Consider the following 27786-nt stretch of genomic DNA (forward strand, 5'->3'; position numbering starts at 1 on the left):
AGCAGCTGCTGTGTTTTCTGTGCCTATAGCAGGACCACCCAGCAACTCTCTGTGATGATGGAAATGCTGTATTTGTAGATACTGCAATCAAGGAACTTATTAGTTGTCTTACATCGTTTTAAAATTCACTCTTCTTAAATCAGAGTCTGAAACATGATTATTTACGGTTCCTTTGAGTTCTTTGATTTACGGGTCCTCATTTGCTATAATGATGCTACTATATATTTTTGATTGAAATTTAAAATAGAAAAGGGATGGAGACTTTCTCATTTTCTTTGCAAATAGAGTTGAAAACAAAATGATTTACAAAAATTCTGGGGAAGATATTTAGCAAAGCAAGCCATTTTTTTTTATAGCTGTAAGAGTATGGTAGAAATAACAGGATATTATAAATCTTAATCCTCAAAATGCATCATTCAAAAGGAACCATCTTATACAGACATGTACTACGTGTGCTAAAATATATTGTTTTGATATGTGAATAAATAACTAATATTATCACTTTTACTTTGCCTTTCAATGTAAACACAGTAAATAATTGCAAACCAAAACAACATGATTCATTTTTACGTACCTATAAGGCTAAAAACTCTTCGAACCCACAGAGTTGAAAAATTCCATCTTGCCCTTAAATTGTCAGCAGCTTGACCCGACAGGATCATACATAACCAACAACCTAAATAAGGGACTGCAGATAAAAACCCATTCTGGAAGGAATAAGAAGATCCAAGATTAATTATGGAGGGAAAAAGAACCAAAATAACACACACACACACACACACACGCGCATGCACAAACACACACACACACACACCCCTACCACCACATGAAAGCAAATACATAGCAGTATTCTGCTAATTTTTATATAATACAGTAAATAAGTTCAGTTTTTAGAAGGATTCTGGGATTCAGCTCAATGCAGTCCCAAAGAGCCTGTCTTACAGGGAACCAGAGCTCCCCATAGTCTAATTTGCTTAGGGTGATCTTGAATGCTATTTTGGGATTTGGGCTCTAGCTTCAGTGAGAGGATGTATTCCTATTAGCCTAGGGCTTTCTCCCACAGGACAGTCTTTATTTATTTATTTAGAAAACATTTTTAAATTACAAAATAAAATTCAGAGAAAATCACATAAGTCAAATGCACAGCTTAATGAATTATTTTAAAGTGAGCACCATCCAGATGCTGTTAGAAACTGCTCTCTTCCGGCTTCTTGCTTGAGGATGCCCAGACCTACTTCAACTGCATCAGTGCCGGGCGCTGATGAAGGTGAAGTGACAGAAGAGGAGCCCAGGGCTGCTGGTGCCCCATCTGCCCCAGCCCTCCGCCCCTATCCAGGGTGACGAGGATACATGGAAGAAGTAGATGAGGAGTTTCTCATCAGACTTTGTCCTCTCTGTATTGTGTCCCTGTGACTCTCCTGGCAGCGGCCCTGGCCCAGCTCCCTCTGCTGATGTCTAGTGGTTTTAGTTCTGTCCTTCTGTCTAAGGCAGAATACAAGGGCCTCAAGCTCTATTCTTTTCCACGTCTGACATGGGGTTTGAATGTTGCATGTTGTGTTTTTTGTTTATTTTGTTCTGAAATTAAAGTATGCAACATAAAGAAGTTTAAAAAAACAGTGCCTGAAAATAAATAAATAAATAAATAAACAAACAGTGCCTGAAAAAAAAATTTAAAAAGCAGTGACTGGAGCACTCGCACGTGCTTCGAGCAGAGGACAAAGGTGCTGGGCGACACAGAGGGCTCTATTTTCCCCCTCGTCTCTTCCTCTACAACACCACCTAAACAAATGAAAAAACCATGAGATATGAAATGGAATGTCTCATGGAAATGTGTTATTCATTCTGATTTGACTGCTTTTTGGGAAATCACCCATTCTGTAAAATGAAGAAAGCATACTCAAAGAAAGTTTTCCTTTCTTCTATGCGGTTTTCCTTTAAGCACAACCTGAGGTGCCAAGCCTAAATGGCCCATTTCTGTTAAAAACAAAGGTTTTTCAGAAACAGACACAGACTTAAGACAAGGACCTTATGGTAGCTGGGGATGGGGGGAAGATGGGTGTAAGGGATAGTTAGGGAGTCTGGGATGGACATGTACACTCTACTGCAGTTAAAATGGATAACCAACAGGGACCTACTGTACAGCACAGGGAACTCTGGTCAACGTTATGTGGCAGTCTGGATAGAAGGGAAGTTTGGGGGAGAACAGATACATGTATATGTTTGGCTGAGCTCCTTTGCTGTTCACCTGAAACTATCACAAGATTGTCTGTTAACTGGTTATACCCCAGTACAAAGTAAAAAGTTAAAAAGAGAACACTTTAGTCTGAGAGAGATGGGTACACCTGTTAGAGATGTACAAACACAAAAAAGGTAGAAAGATATTTTATCACTGATATTAAAATCTGGTAATAATAATTGTTTTTCCAAGAAGAACAATTATTATTATTCTTATATTTTGATTTGTTCTGTAGTTGGTTCTGGATTTTTGTTTCTTTTTTCTCTGTTGCTATAGTTGTTGATTTTATTATTTTATTATTACCATTATTATTATCACTAATTAATTTATTATTAACTATTTTATTATTACTATGAACTCTCTTTAAGCTTTTGAGAAATATTTATTTACTTTTTAATTTATTAATATTATTTTAACTGGAGGATAATTACTTTACAATATTGTGATGGTTTTTGCCACAGTTCAACATGAATCAGCCATAGGTATACATGTGGCCACCCCATCCTGGTAATAATATTATCTAATAAATTCTATTTGTCTAATAAATAAATCCCATCTATCGAATAAATACATTCCATCTAGTAAATCTGGTAATAATTCTATCTAAGTATACTAATGGAATAGATCAGTAAAATGTGTTAATATTTTAAATTTAAGTGTACTTAAGAAAATATTTAATTTTTTATCAAAATTTGTGATCTATTTTCAGATGTTGTATGCTTCTAGTTCCACTGCTTTGGTTGAATATTTTTCTTTTTTCTGGTATTGAGTAATTTCTTCTTTAAATTTATTCCATTTAGAATTCTGCATAGTGGGGGACTTCCCTGGTGGTTCAGTGGCTAATACTCCAGCTCCCAATGTAAGGAGCCCGGGGTTCAGTCACTGGTCAGGGAACTAGGTCCCACATGCCACAGCTACGAGTTCACACGCTGCAAATGAATAAGTTCAGCCAAATGAGCAAGTAATTTAAGTAAGAGACACTAAAAAAGAATTCTGCAGAGTGGGACCACATCTGTTGTTTGTGGCAGAACCTTACACAGGAATAACTGCAACAAGTAGAGAAGAGAGTTTTCTGATCTTGGCCTTGTCCTCTGCTGGGCTTAGACCAACAATCACTAGTTACTTTTTCCACCTAAAATTGCAGTGGTAAAAACTCCCCTGACAACCTAAAACTGCTAAAATCTTCAACATTTATACCACATAGATACGTCCATGTGTGTCTTCCATAGTTATTAACCATTCTGTTCAAGGATATAGTCCCTTGTATTTATTTATTTAAAAAATTGATTCCAAAATGTTAATATTCAAAATAGGCCAACAGATACTGCTTCAACTCTCACTGAGTTGTAAGAAATAGGGACACTAGGAAAAAATGAGGAAAAAGTAAAAGTGGTGATAATCAACAAAACTAAACATATAACAAAGCAAGCTTATAACAAATGATCAGATCTTTAAACTTTTAAATTAATGAGATTATAATTTTAAATACAATGCATCTCAAATCAAGCTTTATTTTGAACACAGCTGTTTCATGAATGTAGTATGCTGATTTTTCAAGGAAAAAAACATTGAAAAAAGAAGCTTCTATATAACAAGAGAATTATTTTCAAACTCTATTCACATTTCTTTTAATTTTGATTCAAAAAATGCCTTTTTTTGTTTGTTTTGTTTTGGTATGAAAATGTCAAGAAAAAAGATTGTAGTTGTTTTTTTTTTTTTTTAAGATTCTAGTTTTAAAGTCTCTCATTACAGAACTAAAAGAAATTAACGAAAAATAAATGAAGGCAATTAAGTACATATACTAATTACCAGTCAGCTATTGATACTGCATTCTTTTTATAGTTCTCCTGGGAAACTTTCAAAAAGAAGCATCAAGTGGAATGATCCTTAAATTTGCATGCAATTTGTCATTACGGTAGGAGACTACAGTCAAACTCTGTTAACAGAAAGCTTAGGAAAAATGAGGTTGCTTGCAACAAATCCATCCCAAGCTATGGGTAAAGCCTCAGTTCAGTTTAACTTCTGTTAACGCAATTGGTGGATATATTTCAGTATAATGGATTTTGTTTTTCAAAAGTAGCTGGAGGAGTTCTTCACAGCTTAGCCATCTAGGTGAAGTTTAAGGTTTGGTCCACGTGGCCAACGTTTTCAGTATGCTTTGGAAGTGAGGTGACTGAAAGGTTCATTTTAACAGTGTTGATAGCTTTAGGTCCGTGTAACCATTGCAGTTGTGCAGTCAGCCTTACTATCTTTACATTCACCACCCAGGCTGCTACTTTTTCTTCCAGTGTTTCCACTCTGCCTCAGTAATAGTTCTTAGGGGAATATACCGTATTTTATTTATCTGCTCATCAGCTGACACCATTTGGGTTGTTTCCCCCTCTTGGTTATTATGAACAATGATGTTATAAGCTTTTGTGTGCATGTCCATGTCTTTGCGTGCACATATGTCTTTAGGTCTCTTGGGTATAGACTCAGGAATGGAATTATTGGGTCATAATAACTTCATGTTTAACTTTTGGATGAACTGCCAAACTGTTTTCCGTGGCAGCTGCACTTCACATCCTACCAGCTATGTATGAGGGATCTGCTTCCTCTGCATCCTTACCAACACTTGTTATTTCCTGCTTTGTTTTTTTTTTTTTTTATTCTAATAGGCATGAAGTGGCGTCTCATTATGGTTTTGAGTTCCATTTCTGTATTGAGTAATAGTGTTGAGCATCTTTACATGGGCTTATTGGTCATTTTCATATTTTCTTTGGAGAAATGTCTATTTAAATCCTTTGCTCATTAAAAAAACTGGGTTACTTATCTTTTGATTATTGAGTTGTATAAATTCTTTACATATTTGGAATACTTAATCCTTATCAAGTATATGATTTGCAAACATTTTCTCCCATTCAGTGGGTGTTCATTCTTGATGATATCCTTTGAGGCACAAAAGCTTTTAATTCTGAAGCCCAACTTATCAGTTTTTTCTTTTGGTCATGGGTGCTTTTGGGGTCATATGTGAGAAGTTGTTGTCCAGTGCCAGGTCACAAAGATGTACACTTCTAAGAGTTTTATCATTTTAACTCTTAACGTTTATGCCTTTGATTCATCTTTCATTTGAAGACAAAAAACACTACCAAGTTTTCTTACAAATTATGCCTCTTTCTCTTTATGCTTTTCTTCACTTTCTTTAGAGACAAAATCCATCAACACAGAAATAATAGGAATTGTCTCCATTTGATGAGATCAGAAGGAACTGACAGTTTTGGGGAGATCTGTCTTATACAGCTTTACAACCTCAGCTCTGCCAATGCCTGGACAGCACTACAGAGCAACCTCTGTACAATCATCTTGTGTCTTCCAACACCCCACTAGGCTGCCAGCAGAGTCCTGCCCCCATCCCTTTTACAAGGGAATACAGTATCACCTGCAGGGCTATGCTGGTGGCTCAGATGGTAAAGAATCTGTCTGTAATGCAGGAGACCAGGGTTCGATCCCTGGGTCAGGGAAGATCCCCTGGAGGAGGGCATGGCAACCCACTCCAGTATTCTTACCTGGAGAATTCCATGGACAGAGGAGCCTGGTGGGTTACAGTCCATCGGGTCACAAAGAGTCAGACATGACTGAGCGACTAACATACACACACACACAGAGTACCACCTGTATTTGTCATCTGAGATCCTGGCATGTTACTGGGCACTAGTAAGGTCTTCACAGTTAAAGGGGATACTAGCCAAGATACCCTGAATCAAGAGTTAACACACATAGAGCAAAGGAACAAGCAAGGCTAAAAAGAGAAGTCCTTAGAATTTAGTATACCAAAGTAAAATGGAAGATGCAAAATAACTGAGTTTCATATAGATAGGAACAAATTCTGTATATTCTCTATAAGAAGTAGATGCTTATTTTTTCTTACCTCTTGAATATTGAACCTTAGGACTTCCTTCATGTAAGTAGGCAATAAGGTCAACAAAGTATAAAAAGTCCAGTTGTAAGAAAAATGTGCAACGACAATAGCCCAAAGTGGCAGTGATTTCAGCATAGGTATCCACGGCACTGACTTCTGTGAAGAGAGCTAGAAAACAAACACCAGGCGTAACTGGGATAAGCTACAGCTATGTTTGGGCTTCCCTGATAGCTCAGCTGGTAAAGAATCTACCTGCAATGCAAGAGACCCCAGTTTGATCCCTGGGTCGGGAAGATCCCCCAGAGAAGGGATAGGCTATCCACTCCAGTATTCTTGGGCTTCTCTGGTGGCTCAGATGGTAAAGAATCTGCTCGCAGTGCGGGAGATCTGGGTTTGATACCTGGGTCAGGAAGATCCCTTGGAGAAGGGCATGGCAACCCACTCCAATATTCTTGCCTGGAGAATCCCCGCAGGCAGAGGAGCCTGGTGGGCCACAGTCCATGGGGTCTCAAAGGGTTGGACACAACTAAGTACAGCAGAGGACAGCTATGTTTAAATCTGTATCTTATCAGCTAAAATTTCATCTGAACACATTATCAATCTTGGCTAGTAAATCTCAGATTTCTGAAACAACTCTTTAAAAATATTAAATAGCAATAGAAACTCCATGATTCAGATTAGAAGAAAAAACAGAAATGTAATCTTAGAGCTCAAAGGTCAAACTAAAAATGCCTTATAAGTGTCAGAAGTCCCCTGAAGTATTAATTTCTCCACCTTAAAAAGAGAGGACAGTTTAATAATCAAATTCAGAGGCTGACATAAGGGCCAAGGTAAGAGACTGGAAGTCCTATTAGAATTCATATTTCATTCTCCAATCTTTATTCAATTACAGTAATTTATAAGAACTGTGCAATAAAAGGTTTTTTATGTAGCCATCTGGAGTAACGGTCTTCGAAGCAGGGTATAAACATTCCAGGGGTAGCAAGATGATCCTCCACGGTGTGGAAAGGCATACTAGATCTATCTATACTCACTATACTCATTTTAAAACAAGAAATTAAGCTGTATTAATATTTAACAAATAGGTTGGCCCTGGAATATGTCAGATAATCACATACTGTCTGATTTCCCCCAATCAAAAGGGGTTTAATGGCGTTCTTACTTGTTGGTCTGCCCTTGGTGTAGTATCACAGCACACTTTAGTTTATACCTGCCTTTCTTTTTTTAAAATATAAATTTATTTATTTTAATTGGAGGTTAATTACTTTACAATATTGCATTGGTTTTGCCATACATCAACATGAATCCACTACAGGTATACACGTGTTCCCCATCCTGAACCCCCCTCCCTCCTCCCTCCCCATATATCTGCCTTTCAAAATGGATTTATAGGTTTCATTAGCCAGTTTTAATGAAAACAAATCTACAGAATTAACAAGGACTTCCCTGGTGGTTTAGTGGTTAAGCATCCACCTGCCAGTCCAGTGACTTGGGTTCGATGCCTGGCCAGGGAAGATTCTGCAGGCTGCAGGGCGGCTAAGCCCATTTGCCACAACTACTGAGCCCACACACCTAGAGCTCGTGCTCTGCAACGAGAGAAGCCACCGCAATGAGAAGCCTGTGCGCCACACCTAGAGAGCAGCGCCTGCTGGCCACAACTGGAGAGAGTGCACACACACCAAGAAGACCAGCGAGGACAAAGAAAAAGGCTTCAAAAGATTCATCCGGAGAAGGTAAACAGAAATCTAATAACATAAGCACGAGTGAATGCTTATGTTAAAGAAAGAAAATAGTAGAGTTGACACTTTTCTTCATGAGCCCTTTGTCAGCTACCACACCCAACAAAATGATGGCAGGCTCATCAATACTCCATATTCAAACACACTATTCCTATTAAACAATGTATTATTATTCATTTTGAAGTGACAAAAGGCTTTCCCTATTAAAATTCAAAATTTATGTATATATTGTTTATTTCATCTTACCCATCCTTTAAAGAGTCTGTCTTTATGCAAATTTTATAATGTAGGAAAGTACAGAAATGCATACAGATAACCATAAAAATATCCATGTGCTCAGACTGTTATCCCCCACATTGTATTTTTTAAAAATATATTTATTTACTTGGCTGTACCAGGTCTTAGTTGCGGCACTTGGGGTCTTCATTTGTGGCAATGTGGCTCAGTTCCCTGAGCAGGGATCGAACCTGGGCCTCCTGCATTTGGAGTACAGAGTCTTAGCCACTGGACCACCAGGTAAGTCCCCCTGCTTTACAGATGCATGATTAAGTAAAGTCTGGAGACCACTGGCCTGATAAATCAGTTCCTGACATTTCTTGTATACTGAGACTCTGCTCTGTCTTCTTCACAAGCTGGAGCAATCTATGTTTCCACCTCTAGGGTGCACTATTACTTCAAAAAGGGGAAGAACCAGTATTAACCTTCTTGGGGCCTTTTTTCCTAGGGACTTTTGATCTGATTTGGTAGATATACTCTTGTGATTCCCCCCATGTATTAAAGATGTAGGGGATGTGGGGGAAGAGAAACAGAGGGGACAATTATTTTTATATAGCAGTGGTTCTTGATTCCATTTACACTTCAGAATCACCTTTGGCACTTCAAAATTACAGTTGGCTGTGTTCTACCCCAGACTTGCTGATTCAAAGCCAAAGTCAAACTTCTGAGTGGAGGACCAATGTGTATATTTTAAAAGGCTTCCCTGGTGATTCTACACAGCAGTGGTTCTCAAACTTTGCTTCACGTTAGAACAACCAGGCGAGCTAAAAAAACCCCAGAGCCAAACTCACACCTGAGACCAATTAAATCAGGTTGGGAGGTGGGTGGGAGATGGGTAGGAGGTAGGTGGCCGTATTTTTGAAAGATCCTTGGATGATTTAAAAGTGTAGCAAGCTTTGGAATCCACTGTTGTAGTAATTGGGGCTTCCCCGGGTGGCAACTAGAGGTAAAGAATCCACCTGCCAATGTAGGAGATGCAAGAGACTCTGGTTCTATTCCTGGGTTAAGAAGATCCTCTGAAGAAGGAAAGGGCAACCTACTCAGCATTCTTGCCTGGAGAATCCCATGGACAGAGGAGCCAGAAGGGCTATAGTCCACGGGGTTGCAAAGAGTTGGACACGACTGAGCATAACACAGCAGCAGTTGTACTAATTAAAGAATTCTGCAACCTCCTCCCTGCTGCACTGCGCTCTATCACCCCTTGCTTGAAAATCTTAGGACAAAGAGGAAGGAAAAAACCAGTCTAGAGAATTTAGCATTTAAAGAAATTTGGAATATAGCTATTTTTACATGGCTTTGAAACTCACAAAAGAAATGAAATTATTCTTCTTTGTTGAAAAATATGAGCCTAAATGTATCTGATCTAAATAACTGAAATATATCTGATGTAAAATATGTAATAATTTTAAGACATGCTATGACTATGTATTTACACTTACTGATGGTGATGTTTTAGAAGAGTATAGGGCTCTGATAATAGCTTCTGTAGCTTTTCACCAGTATTTAGGCATAATCTTGCTTATATTAATATAAATGAAGGAAAACTGAAGCAAACTGAGCCATACCAGAATATTTTCACAGTCTAACAACTGAATTTTCTATAATTTGAGTTTTTTGGAGAATCACTCAACCATGACCAGCTATACATGGAGAGTGATGTCAGCAAGATGGCCAAATAATATGCCCGTTATTGGTATCCACTGTCTCCCACCCCCAACAACAATCTGGGATCCATCCACAGACAAAAGTGCTTTTCTGGGGGCAGTGGGATCTACAAACATATGCCAAGGGACCCGGTAAGAGTTTTGCATGTCTGTGCATTGGGTAAAAGACATAAGGATCTTGGTCCCAGCTATGAACCCTGAAGTAACTTGTCAACCAGCTTCAGCCTTTCTTGGCTGTGGTCTGGGAAGCCTTGGAAAATATTGACTTAGATTGTTAGCTTTAGACAAGGAAATCCCGACATTCGTGACAACACATATGGACCGTGAGGGCATTATGCTAAGTGAAATAAGATATACAGAGAAAGACAAATACCATATAACTTACAAGCGGAAGAGAGACCAAGCTCTGAAGCAAGGGAAGCCACCACAATGAGCAGCCGGTACAATGCAACGAAGAGTAGCCCCCATTCGCCACAACCGGAGAAAGCCTGCATGCCACAACGAAGACCCAGTGCAGCCAAAAATTAAATAGATACATAAGTTAAAAAATTAAAAAGTCAAAACTCATGGAAACAGAGAATCAAATGGTAGTGGCCAGGGGCTGGAGAGAGGGGGAAACTCATCTTCCAGCTACAAGATGAGCAGCTGCTAAGGTCTAATGTCAGCATGGCGACAATAGCTAGCACTACTCTATCACGTACTTGAAAGCTGCTAAGTAGATCTTATATGTTCTCACTACAAAAAAGAAACAGTAGTCCACTGAGATGCTGCAGGTGTGACTAACCCCACTGTGGGCATCACTTTGTTACACGTGCATGTGTGTGTTAGTGGCTCAGTTGTGTCCGACTCTTTGCGACACCACAGACGGTAGCCCACCAGTTTCCTTTGGAATTCTCCAGGCATGAATACTGGAATGGGTTTCTGTTCCTTTCTCCAGTTTTGTAATGAAGTATATCAAATCATCATGGTGTACATCTTAAACATACATAATGTCAATTATATCTTAAAAAAGCTGGGTAGGGGGAAAGACCAGTTGTAGGCCAAACATATAAGCTTGACACGTAGCAGGATCTCAGTAGCTATTTATCACATGAATATGAAGCCCACAGGTCAGGAATTTGGAAATAAGAATAGAATATGTAAATGTTAGTGTTCATTTGTAAACTGAGCATAAAATAACAGCTTTCTTTTCTCTGAATGAGAATTATGAAATCAATTTACAGTATTTCCACATTATAAGTTATATTTAAAGGGGGAAAACCCTTCATTTATAAAACATTCAAATTAATGATGAATTTTTAAATGTTTCTAGGAGAAACTACCCAATTAGCTGTGGCAGACATTAAAAAAATCCTTCAGGATTTTAAGAGAGCCCTGTCTAATAGAACTTCTTATGGTGACAGAAATGCTCTATATCTACACTGCCCAATTTGGTAAACATAGCCCTATTAAGCCTTTGCAATATGGCTAGTGTGACTGAGGAAATGAATTTTTAATTAAATTAATCTAAATTAAAATTTAATAACCACAAGTGTTGGTGGCTACCATAATGGACAACAAAAGTTGAAGGTAAGATCTTAATAAAGTACAAAACAGCTTTTTCTGATGTTCTAGAGAAGAAATTATTCTTTTGCTATTATCAGAGGTGACTTGTCAATCACGCAGGGTCACACACTCTCCTGGTTTCCCTATACTTAAATGTTGGCAAAGCACATTACAAAAGTTCTTAGCAGAGCTCCACATTCTTCTAAAATGCCACTGCTGATGAATGAAAATATACTGGAAAGGAAATTTTTCAGTTGTTCAGAGCATCTGCCCAGTCAATATTTCGAGAGCAAATTCTTTAAGATATTTGAGTAAGGGAATTGCTGAAGGAATAACCAATGAGATCTTGAATCTTGTATAGAGAATGTATCATTAAATAAGTAATAATAGCTCAAACAGCTTTTTAAAATACCAGTTGAAGCACAGAAGTACAGAACAAAAATGTATTTGTTGTCAAATGTGCAAAATCTTCTAGACTATAGGAAGGGTAAGGTCAATCAATAATATTTGAGTATCTTCTATGTGCAACTTCACACAAAAAAATGGTTTCCTGTCAAATGTAAGAAAAAACAAATTGGTTTAGAAAAAGCTGCATGAAACACATGTTCTAAGTTAGGGCAACTAAATATCTCAAGCCAAAGCCCTTATTTGCTTCATAAGACTGCAAAATTGTATACTCTTTCAAAAAGGTAGAAGAGAAGTAAAACAGTTTTAAAACATCCTGTTCTAAAGACTTAGTAAAGAAAAAAAAAAAAAGAGCAAAAAAAAAAAACAGTACCAGATCTCTTGAGGAAAGAAAACGTCAATGGGTAAAGTGGTAATGTCTTAACAATTTATTAAAAATGAGACCGCTATATACTGTGTTCTTGGACTGGAAGAATTAATATTGTTAAAATGACCATACTACCCAAACCGATGTACCAATTCAATGCAATCTCTATCAGAATAACAAGGGCATGCTACACAGAACTAGAACAAATAATTTAATAGCTTGTATGGAAACATAAAAGACCTCGAACAGCCAAAACAATCAAGAAAGAGAAACAGCTGGAGGAATATGCTTCCTGACTTCCAACTATACTATAAAGCTATAGTAATAAAAAACTCAGTATGGTTCTGGCACAAAAGCAGACTCATAGATTGGTGAGACAGAATAGAAAGCCCAGAAATAAACCCAATTGACACTCATGGTTAATTGCTGCTGCTGCTGTTGCTGCTGCATCGCTTCAGTTGTGTCCGACTCTGTGTGACCTCACAGACGGCAGCCCACCAGGCTCCACCCATTCCTGGGATTGTCCAGGCAAGAGTACTGGAGTGGGTTGCCACTGCCTTCTCCAATGCACGAGGGTGAAAAGTGAAAGTGAAGTCGCTCTTACTCTATGACAAGAGAGAAAAGATAGTCTGCACAATGGAGAAAGACAGACTCTTCAATAAATGGTGCTGGGAAAACTGGACAGCTACATGTAAAGGAAAAAAATTAGAACATTCTCTACTCCATACACAAAAATAAACTAAAAATAGATTAAATATTTAAATGTAAGACTGAATAGAATAAAATTCCCAGAGGAAAGCATAGGGAGAATGCTTTTCGACAAAAATTGTAGCAATGATTTTGAATCTCTCTCCTAAAGTAAATAAAAGCAAAAATAAACAAACAGGATCTAATTAAACACAAAAGCTCTTTCACAGCAAAGGAAACCATCAACTAAACAAAAACAGTACCTACTGAATGGGAGAATATATTTGCAAATGATATCACTGACAAGGGGTTAATAGCCAACATATATACATACCTCATACAAGTCACCATAAAAAAATAAAGAATCTGATTAAAAAATAGGCAGAAGAACTGAACAGATATTTTTCCAAAGAGCAAATGCAGATGGCTAACAGGCACATTAGAAGAAGTTCAACATCACTAATCATCAGGGAAATGCAAATCAAAACCACAATGAGATGTCACCTCACATCTTTCAGAATCACTATCATCAAAAAGAACACAACAAATGTTGGAGATAATATGGAGAAAAGGAAACCCTTGTACACTGTTGGTGGGAATGTAAACTGATGCAGCTGCTGTGGAAAACAGTATGGAAGTTGTTTAAAAAAACTAAAAATAACGAAAAACAGAAGTTTAGATGACCATTGTATCTACTACTGTGGGCAAGAATCCCTTAAAAGAAATGGAGCAGCCCTCATTGTCAACAAAAGAGTCCAAAATGCAGTACTTGGGTGCAATCTCAAAAATGACAGAATGACCTCTGTTTGTTTCCAAGGCAAACCATTCAATATCACAGTAATCTCACTCTATGCTGTGACCAGTAATGCTGAAGAAGCTGAAGTTAAATGGTTCTATGAAAACCTACGAGACCTTCTAGAACTAACACCCCCCAAAATGTCCTTTTCCTCATAGGAGACTGGAATGCAAAAGTAGGAAGTCAACAGATACCTGGAGTAACAGGCGAATTTGGTCTTAGAGTACAAAATGAAGCAGGGCAAAGGCTAATAGAGTTTTGCCAAGAGAACGCACTGGTCATAGCAAACAACCTCTTCCAACAACACATGAGAAGACTCTACACATGGATATCTCCAGATGGTCAATACTGAAATCAGATTGATTATATTCTTTGCAGCCAAAGATGGAGAAGCTCTATATAGTCAGCAAAAACAAGACTGGGAGCTGACTGTGGCTTAGATCAAGAACTCCTTATTGCTAAATTCAGATATAAACTGAAGAAAGTAGGGAAAATGACTAGACCATTCAGGTATGACCTAAGTCAAATACCTTACAATTATATGGCAGAAGTGACAAATAGATTCAAGGGATGAGATCTGATAGACAGAGTGTCTGAAGAACTATGGATCAAGGTTCATGACATTGTATGGGAGGCAGTGATCAAGACCATCCCCAAGAAAAAGAAAATGCAAAAAGGCAAAATGGTTGTCTGGGGAAGTCTTACAAATAGCTGAGAAAAGAAGAGAAGCTAAAGGCAAAGGAGAAAAGGAAAGATATTCCCATTTGAATGTAGAGTTCCAAAGAATAGCAAGGAGAGATAAGAAAGCTTTTCTCAGTGACCAATGCAAAGAAATGGAGCGAAACAATAGAATGGGAAAGACCAGAGATCTCTTCCAGAAAATTATAGGCGCCAAGGGAATATTTCACGCAAAGATGGGCACAATAAAGAACAGAAACAGTATGGACCTAACAGAAGCAGAAGACATTAAGAAGAGGTGGCAAGAATACACAGAAGAACTGTACAAAAAAGATCTTCATGACCCAGATAACCATGATGGTGTGATCACTCACCTAGAGCCAGACATCTTGGAAGGCAAAGTCAAAGTGGGCCTTATGAAGCATCACTATGAGCAAAGATTGTGGGGGTGATTGAATTCCAGGTGAGCTATTTCAAATCCTCAAAGATGATACTGTTAAAGTGCTGCACTCAATATGCCAACAAATTTGGAAAACTCAGCAGTGGCCCTAGAACTGGAAAAGATCAGTTTTCATTCCAACCCCAAAGAAAGGCAATGCCAAATAATGTTCAAACTACCACACAATTGCACTCATCTCACATGCTGGCGAAGTAAAGCTCAAAATTCTCCAAGCCAGGCTTCAACAGTATGTGAACTGTGAACTTCCAGATGATCAAATTGGATTTAGAAAAGGCAGAGGAACCAGAGATCAAATTGCCAACATCCATTGGATCATTGAAAAAGTAAGAGAGTTCCAGAAAAACATCTACTTCTGCTTTATTGACTATGCTGAAGCCTTTGGGTGGATCACAACAAACTGTGGAAAATTCTTAAAGAGATGGGAATACCAGACCACCTTACCTGCCTCCTGAGAAATCTGTATGCAGGTCAAGAAGCAACAATTAGAACTGGACATGGAACAAGAGACTGGTTCCAGATTGGGAAAGGCTGTATATTGTCACTCTGCTTATTTAACTTATATGCAGAGTACATCATGAGAAACATTGGAGTGGAAGAAACACAAGCTGGAATCAAGATTGCCGGGAGGAATATCAATAACCTCAGATACGCAGATGACACCACCCTTATGGCAGAAAGCAAAGAAGAACTAAAGAACCTCTTGATGAAAGTGAAAGATGAGGAGAAGGGGGCGACAGGATGAGATAGTTGAATGGCATCACTGACTAGATGGACATGAGTTTTAGCAAGCTCCAGGAGTTGGTGATGGACAGGGAAGCCTGGCATGCTGCAGTCCGTGGGGTCACAGAGTTATTGAACTGAACTGAACTGGGAACTACCGAATGACCTAGCAATCCCACTGCTGGGTACGTACCTGAAAAAAAAAAAACACCTCTAATTGGAAAAGATATAGACATCCTAATGTTTATAGCAGCATCATTTACAACTGCCAAGAAATTGAAGCAACCTAAGTGGCAATCAACAGGTGAACGGGTAAAGAAGACATGGTATATACACAATGGAATAGTACTAAGTTATAAAAAAAAGGAACACAATTTTGCCATTTGCAGCAACATGGATGGACTTGGAGGGCATTATGCTAAGTGAAATAAATCAGACAGAGAAACACAAGGTATTACTTATTTATGGAATCTAAAAAATACAACAATTAGTGAAGATAACAAAAATGAAGCTGACTTACAGATACAGAGAAAAAACTAATAGCTACTAGCAGGGAGAGGGAAGGTGGGAGGGGCAATTTAGGGGCAGCGGGTAAAGAGGTCCAGTGAAGTGAAGTGAAAGTGAAAGTGAAGTCTCTCAGTCGTGTCGACTCTTTGCAACCACAGGGACCTATCAGGCTCCTCCGTCCATGGGATTTTCCAGGCAAGAGTGCTGGAGTGGATTGCCATTTCCTTCTCCAGGGGATCTTCCCAACCCAGGAATCGAACCCAGGTCTCCCACATTGCAGGCAGACGCTTTACCGTCTGAGCCATCAGGTATAAAATAAGCTACAAGGATGTATTATACAACATGGGGAATACAGCCGATATTTTATAACAAGTATAAATGCAGCATAGTCTTTAAAAATTGTGAATCACTGTTTTATAATAGGGCTTCCTTGGTGGCTCAGATGGTAAAGAATCTGCCTGCTATGCAGCAGACTTGTGTTTGATCCCTGGTTCAGGAAGATCCCCTGGAGAAGGGAATGGCAATCCGCTCCAACATATTTTCTTAAAGATTTATTTATTTACATTATTTTTTGGCCATGGTGGGTCTTTGCTGCACATGGGCTTTCTCTAGTTGTGCTGAGCTGGGCTACTCTCTAGTTGCGGTGTGTGGGCTTCTCATTGAGGTGGCTTCTCTTGCTGAGGAGTGCAGGCTCTAGGCACGCAGGCTCCAGTAGTTGCTGCTCAGTAGTTGTGGTGCATGGGCTTAGTTGCTCCCTGGCACGGGGGATCTTCCCAGACCAGGGATCAAACAATTGTTTTCCCATCTATTTGCCATGAACGGATGGGACCCGATGCCATGATCTTCGTTTTTTGAATGGTCAGCTTTAAGCCAGCTTTTCCACTCTCCTCTTTCACTTTCATCAAGAAGCTCTTCAGTTCTTTGCTTTCTGCCATAAGGGTGGTGTCATCTGCATATCTGAGGTTGTTGATATTTCTCCCGGCAATCCTGATTCCAACTTGTGCTTCATCCAGCCCAGCATTTCGCATGATGTACTCTGCATGTAAATTAAATAAGCAGGGTGACAATATACAGTCTTAACATACTCCTTTCTCAATTTGGAATTGGTCTGCTGTTCCATGTCCAGTTCTAACTGTTGCTTCTTGACCTGCATACAGATTTCTCAGGAGGCAGGCAGCTGGTCTGGTATTCCCATTTCTTGAATAATCTTCCACGTTTGTTGTGATCCACATGGCCAAGAGGCACGTGAAATGAGTGCAACTGTGCGGCAGTTTGGACACTCTTTGGCATTGCACTTCTTTGGGACTGGAATGAAAACTGACCTTTTCCAGTCCTGTGGCCACTGCTGAGTTTTCCAAATTTGCTGGCCTACTGAGTGCAGCCCTTTAACAGCATCAAGCTTACAAATAGTTCATGGCATCCCAGTGCCTAAAGGGTAAAGTTTAAGCTCCTCAGTGGGACATACAGGATTCTCCATGATCAGGCTTCTGCCACTCTCTGCCTTTGCCTTTTACTCACATCAATACCTGATTCCTGGTGAGCGTCACTCTCTCTCCTCGGAATCTGCTTATACCACATCCTTGCCCAGGGATACCCACACATCTCTCCCTTTCCCAGTGTGCCTAGTTAATGCCAACTTTTCTTTCAAGATTGCTCAGATGAAGCTTTTACCAGTAAGATAGAAACAAGCAGTGTCTGACTGCTCTCATCTGAGACGGTCTGCTTCTAGCAGTTGGGCCACAGCACGCTCCCACTGACTATGATCCCTGGTCTGGGAAGATTCCATATGCTGCGGAGCAACTAAGCACATGTGCCACAACAACTGCGCCAGCCCTCTAGAGCCCATGCTCTGCAACAAGAGAAGCCACTGCAATGAGAAGCTCATGCACCGCAATGAACAGTAGTCCCTGCCTGCCACAACTAGAGACAGCCCGCAGCCATGAAGGCCCGACACAGTCAAAACTAAATAAAATCTTTTTAAAAAATGATGGAATGAGACAGATAGACAACACCTTGATTACCTCTGAGCTCAGATGCAAACAAGAATGTATGAACCACACAAAAGAGCAAGACTCTCTCCTGGCTAATGTGACCGCTGCTTCTCTGCCAGTTACAGCCTCAGCCCCACCTAGATAAAAATTAGGATCCTCAGCCACAGAACCACTACTGCCTTCTCACAGCACCAATTCTGGAGCAAAACAGTGATTCTTTAAACCTTCCTCACAGGCAAGTAACTCAAGTCTAAACTGTAACAAGCTGCCTTCAGCTCTCTCACTGAGATGCCCTTTAGTTCCTCATGGTGTGGTTTCTTCTTCTTTGCCACAAAGCAAGAAATCCCATGCTCACTTTGGCAGGACATACATTAAAAGTGGGACAATACAGAGAAGATTAGCATGGGCCCTACGCAAGGATGACATGCAAATTCATGTAATGCTCCATATTAAAAAAGAAAGAAAAAAAGAAAGAAATCCCTTTGTTCAACTACAGGTATGTTGCTGACAGTCCTTGGCAGGAGAGTATCATCACCAGGCTGGCTGAGGACTCCTGCCTTCTCTGTACCAAAGATGTACTATATAAGCTGTAGACAGCAGTGTTGGCCTGAAGTGCTGTCCATTCACATCTGTCTCCCTCTGGATATCATAGGTCCCACGGGAACCATGTCATTTCTTCTCTCTGATTATCAATTTTTTTCCCCCCTCAGTACCTTACAAAGAGGGGCTTCCTTACTGGCTCAGATGGTAAAGAATCTGCCTGCAAAGCAGGAGACCTGGGTTTAAACCCTGGGTCAGGAAGATCCCCTAGAGAAGGGGCTGGCTGCCCACTCTAGTATTTTTGCCTGGAGAATCATAATGACAGAGGAGCCTGGCAGGCTACAGTCCAGGGGTCGACTGAGTGACTAAGCACACACACACACCTGACAAAGAACCTAGGACATAGTAAGCTCTCAAAAAATGTTTAAGGAATGAATGAAGTACAGCAGATCCCAAACATCTATTGGATCTGGGATTAAAAGTGGAGCTTCATGTAACAAAGTATTTTATGACATTTTCAACTACAATGTCATCTGGTTTAAGAAGCTCTGGGAAACCTAATTCTCTTAATTCCTCTTGCTTCTGAATATTTCAATTTCTGAAGCATATGGAAAAACAGATTAACCTTAGGCTTGGATAATGGACAGATTCAGGCACCTTTCTCTTTAAAAAAAAATCTAAATAAACTAAAAAGTTTCATAAGTTAGTGAGGATAACGGTAAAAGTGAAATTTTAGAAGAAGCAAGTTATTAATAATCAACGCTGAGAAAACATACCAAGTTTTTTCAAAAACTGGAAGCATAATTGACTTACAATATTATATTAGTTCCTCGTGTACAAAAGAACAATTCAAAATTCAATACAAACCTATTACACAATGTTGACTTATGTTCCCCAAGCTGTACAGTAAGTACATCCTTGTTACTTATTTATTTTATACCCAGTACTTTGTACTTCTTAATCCCCTTCAACTACCTTGCCTGGCCCCCACTCCCCCTTCTCCCTCTCTAACCACTAGTTGGTTCTCTGTATCCATGAGCCTGTTTCTGTTTAATATTTGTTCACTTGTTTTATTTTTCAGATTCCACATATAAATGAAAAGACACAGTATTTGTCTTTTTCAATCTGACTTATTTCACTAAAGCAAAATACCATCCAGATCCATCCATGTGTTGTAAATGGCAAAATTTCATTCTTTTTTATGACCAAGTAATATTCTACTGTATATATAAATACATTACATTTTATGTGGCAAGATCCATTTACAGCGCATTAACTATTTTAACCTGTTCCTCAGTGGGGGGAAATGGGTATTCATTTAATTAATATCTGAGAGCACAGGGAGATCTCAAAGTAACTTTATTACATCAGTGGTACCTTCTAAATTTCTGCCAGCTTTTGGTGAAGACCAAGGGATGCCATATTTCTTAAAATTCAGCAGCTTACAGAGACCTTTGTAGTGAATTATAAAACTTAAAAAGAAACGTGAAAGAGTAAATGTTTAATTATTACCTGGTTTGATATATATGGAGAAGCAATGGCACCCCACTCCAGTACTCTTGTCTGGAAAATCCCATGGAGGGAGGAGCCTGGTAGGCTGCAGTCGGTGGGGTCGCTAGGAGTTGGACACGACTGAGCAACTTCACTTTCCCTTTTCACTTTCATGCACTCGAGAAGGAAATGGCAATCCACTCCAGTGTTCTTGCCTGGAGAATCCAAGGGACGGAGGAGCCTGGTGGGCTGCCGTCTCTAGGGTCGCACAGAGTCGGACACGACTGAAGCGACTTAGCAGCAGTAGCAGTTGCTATTTATAAAAATTGAACCCTGTGATATACAGGGTGGGCCCAGTGAGCTGAGACAAGCGCACACAAGTCCCGCGATGCCGAGAGTGAGGCCGGGAGCCCAGACAAGCACACACAAGTCCTGCGATGCTGAGAGTGAGGCCGGGGAGCCCAGACAAGCACACACAAGCCCCATGAAGCAGAGGCCGGGCACAGGGAGCCGAGGCAAGCGCACACAAGCCCCGCGATGCAGAGGATGGGCCCGGGGAGCCCAGACAAGCGCACACAAGTCCTGCGACGCAGAGGCCGGACCTGGGGAGCTGAGACAAGCGCACACAAGCCCTGTGATGCAGAGGCTGGGACTATGAAGCTGAGACAAGCGTACATGAGCCCACAACACAGGGGGTGAGTTCCGGGGGCTGAGGGAAGCCCACAGAAGTCTCCATGACACAGAGGGCACAGTTGGGGAGCCAAGGAAAAATCCACACAAACCCCTACCCAGCAAGCTTTGGCTAGCAGTGCAGGGCGGGACAGGGGAACAGAAGCATAGCAATGATCCCGGGGACAGTTGGGGGCTGGCGACAGTGGAGATATGCTGGGAGGGCCACTTTGAAGCAGCTGTGGAAATAGATGTGTCTAATACTGCCAGGGCCAGAAGGGCTGCCCAAACACATACTGGACCCATAGAGACTACTGGACACTGCACCGCCCTTCAGAGAGATGAGGTCAGCTCCATCAGCCAGGGCACATCACAAGCTCCCCCAGCCAGGAAAACATCGCAGGACGCTAACCCGACCCCACCCACGGGGCAGACCACAACCAAGAAGTGCGACCTTGAGAACCTTTTTGTTTTTTTGTTTTTTCTTATAAGTCACCCTGCTTACTCCCCCTATATAGTCTCGCCTTCACATTATCCTTTTGCAGTGCTGTGGAATTTTCCTTTTTGTTTTTCTTGTTAAAAAACATAATTCATTTTCAAGATTTTTTGTTTGTTTGTTTTTAAGATTTTTTTTCTTTTTCACCCTTTTTTTTTTGAATGAGTTTTTAAATTTTGTTTTTGACATATTCAACTGCTTTGCCTACCATTCTATACTGGCTATAGCTATTCCTGACTATACAGAGATCTTTTCCAAATACATCTATTTATCTTTGCTTTTCTATTTTTTCTTTTCTCTCTTTTTTACCCTCTTTTCCATCCCCTCTTTTTCTCTTTTCCTTCTCTTCTCCTCTTTTTTCCCTTTTTCTATTCTCCTTTTTTTTCTTTCACTCTTTCTTTTCTCACCAAGTAAGTTAAATTGTTGAGCTCTCTTTGCTATATTCCCCAGTTGGCACTCTGCTTGTGCTCAGTTTTCCAGATTGAGCATTCGCTAGCTCTGCCTTTTAATTAATTGATATCACTTTTGGTTTTCTTTGTTCACCAAGTCAATCTCCTGTACTCTTTTCTTTAGAATACTGTATGTGTGCAAGTGTGTGTTTATGTCCCATTATTTCTGTAATTACCTGCTTGATCTCCTCCCACTAGAACACAGACACAAGTCACCCCTAACAAGAAGTCAACACAAACCACCCATCCAATCTTGCCCTCCAAGGGCAAAAACCAAAAGGAATAAGGATTACAACCCTAAGGCCAGAGAAAAGGATACATCAAGTGGGGCAAGTTAGGAAAAAAAAAAAAAAGATGACAAGACAGAGAAATACAGCACAAATGAAAGAACAAAGTAGAAACTCACAAGACCAAATAAATGAAGAGGAAATAAGCAATTTACCTGAAAGAGAATTCAGAATAATGATAGTAAAGATGCTCCAAAGACTTGAAAATAGAATGGAGAAAAATGCAAGAAACATTTAACATAGTTAATACAATCACCAAGGACACAGAAGAAATAAAGAATAAGCAAACAGAGATGAGTAACACAATTACAGAAATTAAAAATACTCTAGAAGGAACCAAGAGCAGAAAAACTGAGGCAGAGGAAGAGATAAGTAAGCTGGAATATAGAATGGTGGAAATAACTGCTGAGGAGCAGAATAAAGGGAAAAGAATAAAGAGAATTGAGGATAACCTCAGAGATCTTTAGGACAATATTAAATGCACCAACATTTGAGTTACAGAAGTTTCAAAGGAAGAAAAAAAAAGGCACCGAGAAAATTTTTGAAGAAATTATAATTGAAAACTTCCCCAACATGGGAAAGGAAATAGTCAATCAAGTCCAGGAAGTGCAGAGAGTCCCTCACAGGATAAACCCAAGGAGAAACACATCAAGACACATATTAATCAAGCTAACAGAGATTAAACACAATGAAAGAATATTAAAAGCAGCAAGGGAAAAGGAACAAGTAACATACAAGGGAAAACCTATATGATTAACAGCGGATCTTACAGTGGAAACTCTGCAGGCCAGAAGGGAATGGCAGGATATATTTAAAGTATTGAAAGAAAAATCTACAACCAAGATTACCATAACTGGCAAAGATCTCATTCTAAATTGATGGAGAAATCAAAAGCTTTACAGATAAGCAGAAGTTAAGAGAATTTAGCATCACCAAACCAGTTTTGCAATAAATACTAAAGGGACTTATACAGCCAGTAAACACAAGAGAAATGAAAGACCTACAAAAACAAATCCAAAACAATCAAGAAAATGCCAATAGGAATATATATATTGTGGATTAAATGCACCTCCCAAAAGATACAGACTGACTGAATGGATACAAAAATAAGACACACATATATGCTACCTACAAGAGACCCACTTCAGACCTAGAGGCACATACAGACTGAAAATAAAAGGATGGAAAAAGATATTCCATGTGAATGGAAACCAAAAGAAATCTGGAGTGGCAATCCTTATTTCAGGCAACATAGATTTTAAAATAAAGAATATTATAAGAGACAAAGAAGGACACTACATAATGATCAACGGATCAATCCAAGAAGAAGACATAACAATTGTAAATATTTATGTACTCAACACAGGAGCACCACAATACATAAGGCAAACACTAACAGGCATAAGAGGGGAAATAGACGGTAACACAATAATAGTAGGGGACTTTAACACCCCAGTTACACCAATGGACAGATTATCAAAACAGAGAATCAATACAGAAACACAAACCTTAAATGAAACATTAGACCAAATGGACCTAATTGATATCTTCAGGACTTTCCATCCAAATGCAGAAGAATATACTTTCTTCTCAAGTGCACATGGAACATTCTTCAATAGACCACATCTTGGGTCACAAATCAAACCTCAGCAAATTTAAGAAAGTTGAAATCGTATCAAGAATCTTCTCTGACCACAACTCTATAAGACTAGATATTAACTACAGGGGAAAATTGCGAAAAACACAAACTCATGGAGATTAAATAATACATTACTAAATAATGAAGATGTTACTGAAGAAATAAGTAGGGAAATCAAATGATTCCTAGAAACAAATGACAACAAAAACACGATGACCCCAAACCTATGGGATTCAGCAAAAGCAATTCTAAGAGGGAAGTTTATAGCAATATAGTCCTACCTCAAGAAACAAGAAAAGCATTGAATAGACAGCCTAACTCTACATCTAATGCAGCTGGAAAAAGAACAAAAAAAGTTAATAGAAGGAAATAAATCATAAAGATCAGAGCAGAAATAAACGAAAAAGAAATGAAGGAAACAACAGCAAAGGTGAATAAAACTAAAAGCTGGTTCTTTGAGAAGATAAACAAAATTGACAACCACTAGCCAGACTCATCAAGAAATAGAGAAAAATCAAATCAACAAAATTAGAAATGAAAAAGGAAAGGTTACAACAGACAACACAGAAATACAAAGGACCATAAGAGAATATTATAAGCAACTACAGGCTAATAAAATGGAAAACCTAGAGGAAATAGATTCTTAGGAAAGTTCAACAGGAAGAAACAGAAGTTATAAACAAGCAAAGTACAAACACTGAAATCGAAATGGTGATGAAAAATCTCCCCCAAAACAAAAGCCCAGGGCCAGATGGCTTCACAGAATTCTATCAAACATTTAGAGAAGAGCTAATGCTTACTTTTCTGAAACTCTTCCAAAAAATTGCAGAGGAAGGAACACTTCCAAACTCATTCTATGAGGCCACAATCACTCTGATACCAAAACTAGGTAAAGACAACACAAAAAAGGAAAACTACAGGCCAGTATCACTGATGAACATAGATGCAAAAATCCTCAACAAAATTCTAGCAAACAGAATTCAACAACACATTAAAAAGCTCATACACCATGACCAAGTTGGGTTTATCCCAGGAATGCAAAGATTCTTCAGTATACACAAATCAATCAGTGTGATACACCATATTAACAAGTTGAAGGATAAAAATCATATGATCACCTAAATAGATGCAGGAAAAGCCTTTGACAAAATTGAGCACCCATTTATGATAAGAGCACTTCACAAAATGGGCATAGAATGAACCTACCACAACATAGTAAAGGCCAAATATGATTAAGCCCACAGCAAACGCTGTTCTCAATTGAACAGTGAAAAACTAAAAGCATTCCCTCTAAGTTCAGGAACACGACAACGGTGTCCACTCTCATCACTGTTATTCAACATAGTTTTGGAAGTCTTAGCTATGGCAATTAGAGAAGAAAAAGAAATAAAAGGAATCCAGATTGGAAAATAAGTAAAACTCTTACTGTTTGCAGATGACATGATACTACACATATAAAATCCAAAAGAAACTATCAGAAAATCACTAGAGCTAATTAGCAAATTCAGCAAAGTTGCAGAATACCAGGTCAATACACAGAAATCACTTGCATTCCTATATACTACCAATGAAAAATCAGAAAGAGCAATTAAGGAATCAATCCCATTCACCACTACAACAAAAAGAATACAATATCTAGGAATAAACCCACCTAAGGAGACAAAAGATGTGCATATGGAAAATCACAAGACACTGATGAAAGAAATAAAAGGTGACATAAACAGATGGAGAGATATTCCATGTTCCTGGGTAGGAAGAATCAACATTGTGAAAATGACTATACTACCTAATGGAATCTACAGATTCAATGTGATCCCTTTCAAATTACCAATGGCATTTTTCATAGAACTAGAACAAAAAATTTCACAATTCATATGGAAACACAAAAGACTGAACAGCCAAAGCAGTCTTGAGAAAGAAGAATGGAGCTGGAGGAATTAAGCTTCCTGACTTCAGACTATACTACAAAGCTACAGTCATCAAGACAGAATGATACTGGAACAAAAGCAGAAATACAGACCCATGGAACAAAATAGAGCACCCAGAGATAAACCCACGCACCTATGGGTACCTTATTTTTGACAAAGGAGGCAGAATATACAATGGGGCAAAGATAGCCTCTTTAATAAGTGGTGCTGGGAAAACTGGAGAGCTATGTGCAAAAACAGAAATTAGAACACTTCCTAACACCATACACAAAGATAAAATCAAAATGGATTAAAGACCTAAATGTAAGACCCAAAACTATAAAACTCTTAGAGGTAAATATAGGCAGAACACTAGATGACATAAATCAAAGCAAGATCTTCTATGATCCACCTCTTGCTGCTGCTGCTGCTGCTAAGTCGCTTCAGTCGTGTCCGACTCTGTGCGACCCCATAGACGGCAGCCTACCAGGCTCCCCCATCTGTGGGATTCTCCAGGCAAGAACACTGGAGTGGGTTGCTATTTCCTTCTCCAATGCAGTAAAGTGAAAAGTGAAGGTGAAGTTGCCCTGTTGTGTCTGACGCTTAGCGACCCCATGGACTGCAGCCTACCAGGCTCCTCCATCCATGGGATTTTCCAGGCAAGAGTACTGGAGTGGGGTGCCATTGCCTTCTCCATGACCCACCTCTTAGAGTAATGGAAATAAAAACAAAAATAAACAAGTGGAACCTAATTAAACTTAAAAGCTTTTGCACAGCAAAGGAAACTACAAAGTTAAAAGACAACCCTCAGAATTGGAGAAAAGAATAGCAAAGGAAACAACTGACAAAGAATTAATTTCCAAAATATGCAAGCAGCTCAATACCAGAAAAACAAACAATCCAGTCAAAAACTGGGAAAAAGACCTAAACAGACATTTTTCCAAAGAAGACATACAGGCGGCTAACACATGAAAAGATGTTCAACATTGCTCATTATTAGAGAAATGCAAATCAAAACTACAATGAGATACCACCTCACACCAGTCAGAATGGCCATCATCAAAAAGTCTGTAATCAATGTAAATTGATTACAGCCACTATGGAAGATGGTACAGAGATTCCTTAAAAAACTAGGAATAATACCACCATATGACCTAGCAGTTCCACTGCTAGGCATATACCCTGGGGAAACCAAAATTGAAACAGACACATGCACCCCAATGTTCATCGCAGCACTATGCACAATAGCCAGTACACGGAAGAAACCTAGATGTCCGTTGATAGACGAATGGATAAAGAAGCTGTGGTACCTACATACAATTGAATACTACTCAGCCATAAAAAGGAACACATTAGAGTCAGTTCCTAGATGAACCTAGAGCCTATTATACAGAGTAAAGAAAGGAAGGAAGAGAAATATAAATATCACATACTGATGCATATATATGGAATCTAAAAAGATGGTACTGATGAATTTATTTTCAGGACAGCAATGGACAAACAGACATAGAGAACAGACCCATGGACACAAGGGGAGGTGAGGAGGGAGAAGGTGAGATGTATAGAGAGAAACGTGGAAATTCACAACACCACATGTAAAATAGACAGCTAATGGGAATTTGCTCTATGACTCAGGGAACTCAAACAGGGGCTCTGTGACAACCTAGAGAGGTGGGATGGGGAGGGAGATGGGAGGGAGGTTTGGGCGGGAAGAGACATGGGTTGTACCTATGGCTGAATCTTGTTGATGTATGACAGAAAACCACAAAATACTGTAAAGCCATTATCCTTCAATTAAAAAATTTTTTTAAAAAAGAAGAAAATAGATGACCAACAAGGACCTACTGTATAGCACAGGGAACTATATTCAATATCTTGTAGTAACCTACAATAAAATCTGGAAGTATATATAAAACTGAATCATTCTGCTCTACACCTGAAACATAACACTGTAAATCAACTATAACAACAACAACAAATCACTGACTCTTATGACTGTAAAATAGAACAGAATAAAAGAACAATCATACCAGCTTGGTGGGGGGTGGGGAACTGAAAATATCAATAATAATAACTTGATGGGGAATGAAAATTTTATATGAAATATTTTATGTTCTTTAAACCAAGAAAGTGACTATGAAGCCATTAATAATGCTAAAGAAAAGACTGTGTATTTTAATTTTTGCTAATGTTTTCAGGTTCTTCTTTTATTCCCACTAAAAGACAAATATTTTATCTCTAGGGCTTGAGAATTTACTGTATTAAATTATGACAGATTTGATTTCTGATTTGCTATTGTGCTCAATTAAGGGAAGCAAATCTTACTTTAGTGCATATAA

The 27786-nt window shown here is 39.1% G+C and overlaps 1 protein-coding gene and 1 non-coding gene across 11 annotated transcripts in view; one reads left to right on the forward strand and one right to left on the reverse strand.

The window, feature by feature from the left end:
• Positions 1 to 27786, reverse strand: part of SLC17A5 (solute carrier family 17 member 5) — an 85958-nt gene that overhangs the window by 30805 nt on the left and 27367 nt on the right. For all 10 annotated transcript variants that reach the window (NM_001009742.1, XM_042253152.2, XM_060419174.1 and 7 more), the window contains 2 exon segments: positions 575 to 707; positions 6144 to 6302. In NM_001009742.1, coding sequence (NP_001009742.1) covers positions 575 to 707; positions 6144 to 6302 — 292 coding nt within the window.
• LOC114116262 (U6 spliceosomal RNA) lies at positions 18319 to 18423 on the forward strand. The gene has a single exon (XR_003590250.1). It is a non-coding gene; the product is annotated as a U6 spliceosomal RNA (small nuclear RNA).

The sequence above is a fragment of the Ovis aries genome, chromosome 8 (assembly GCF_016772045.2).
Source record: "Ovis aries strain OAR_USU_Benz2616 breed Rambouillet chromosome 8, ARS-UI_Ramb_v3.0, whole genome shotgun sequence".
Classification (NCBI taxonomy): domain Eukaryota; kingdom Metazoa; phylum Chordata; class Mammalia; order Artiodactyla; family Bovidae; genus Ovis; species Ovis aries.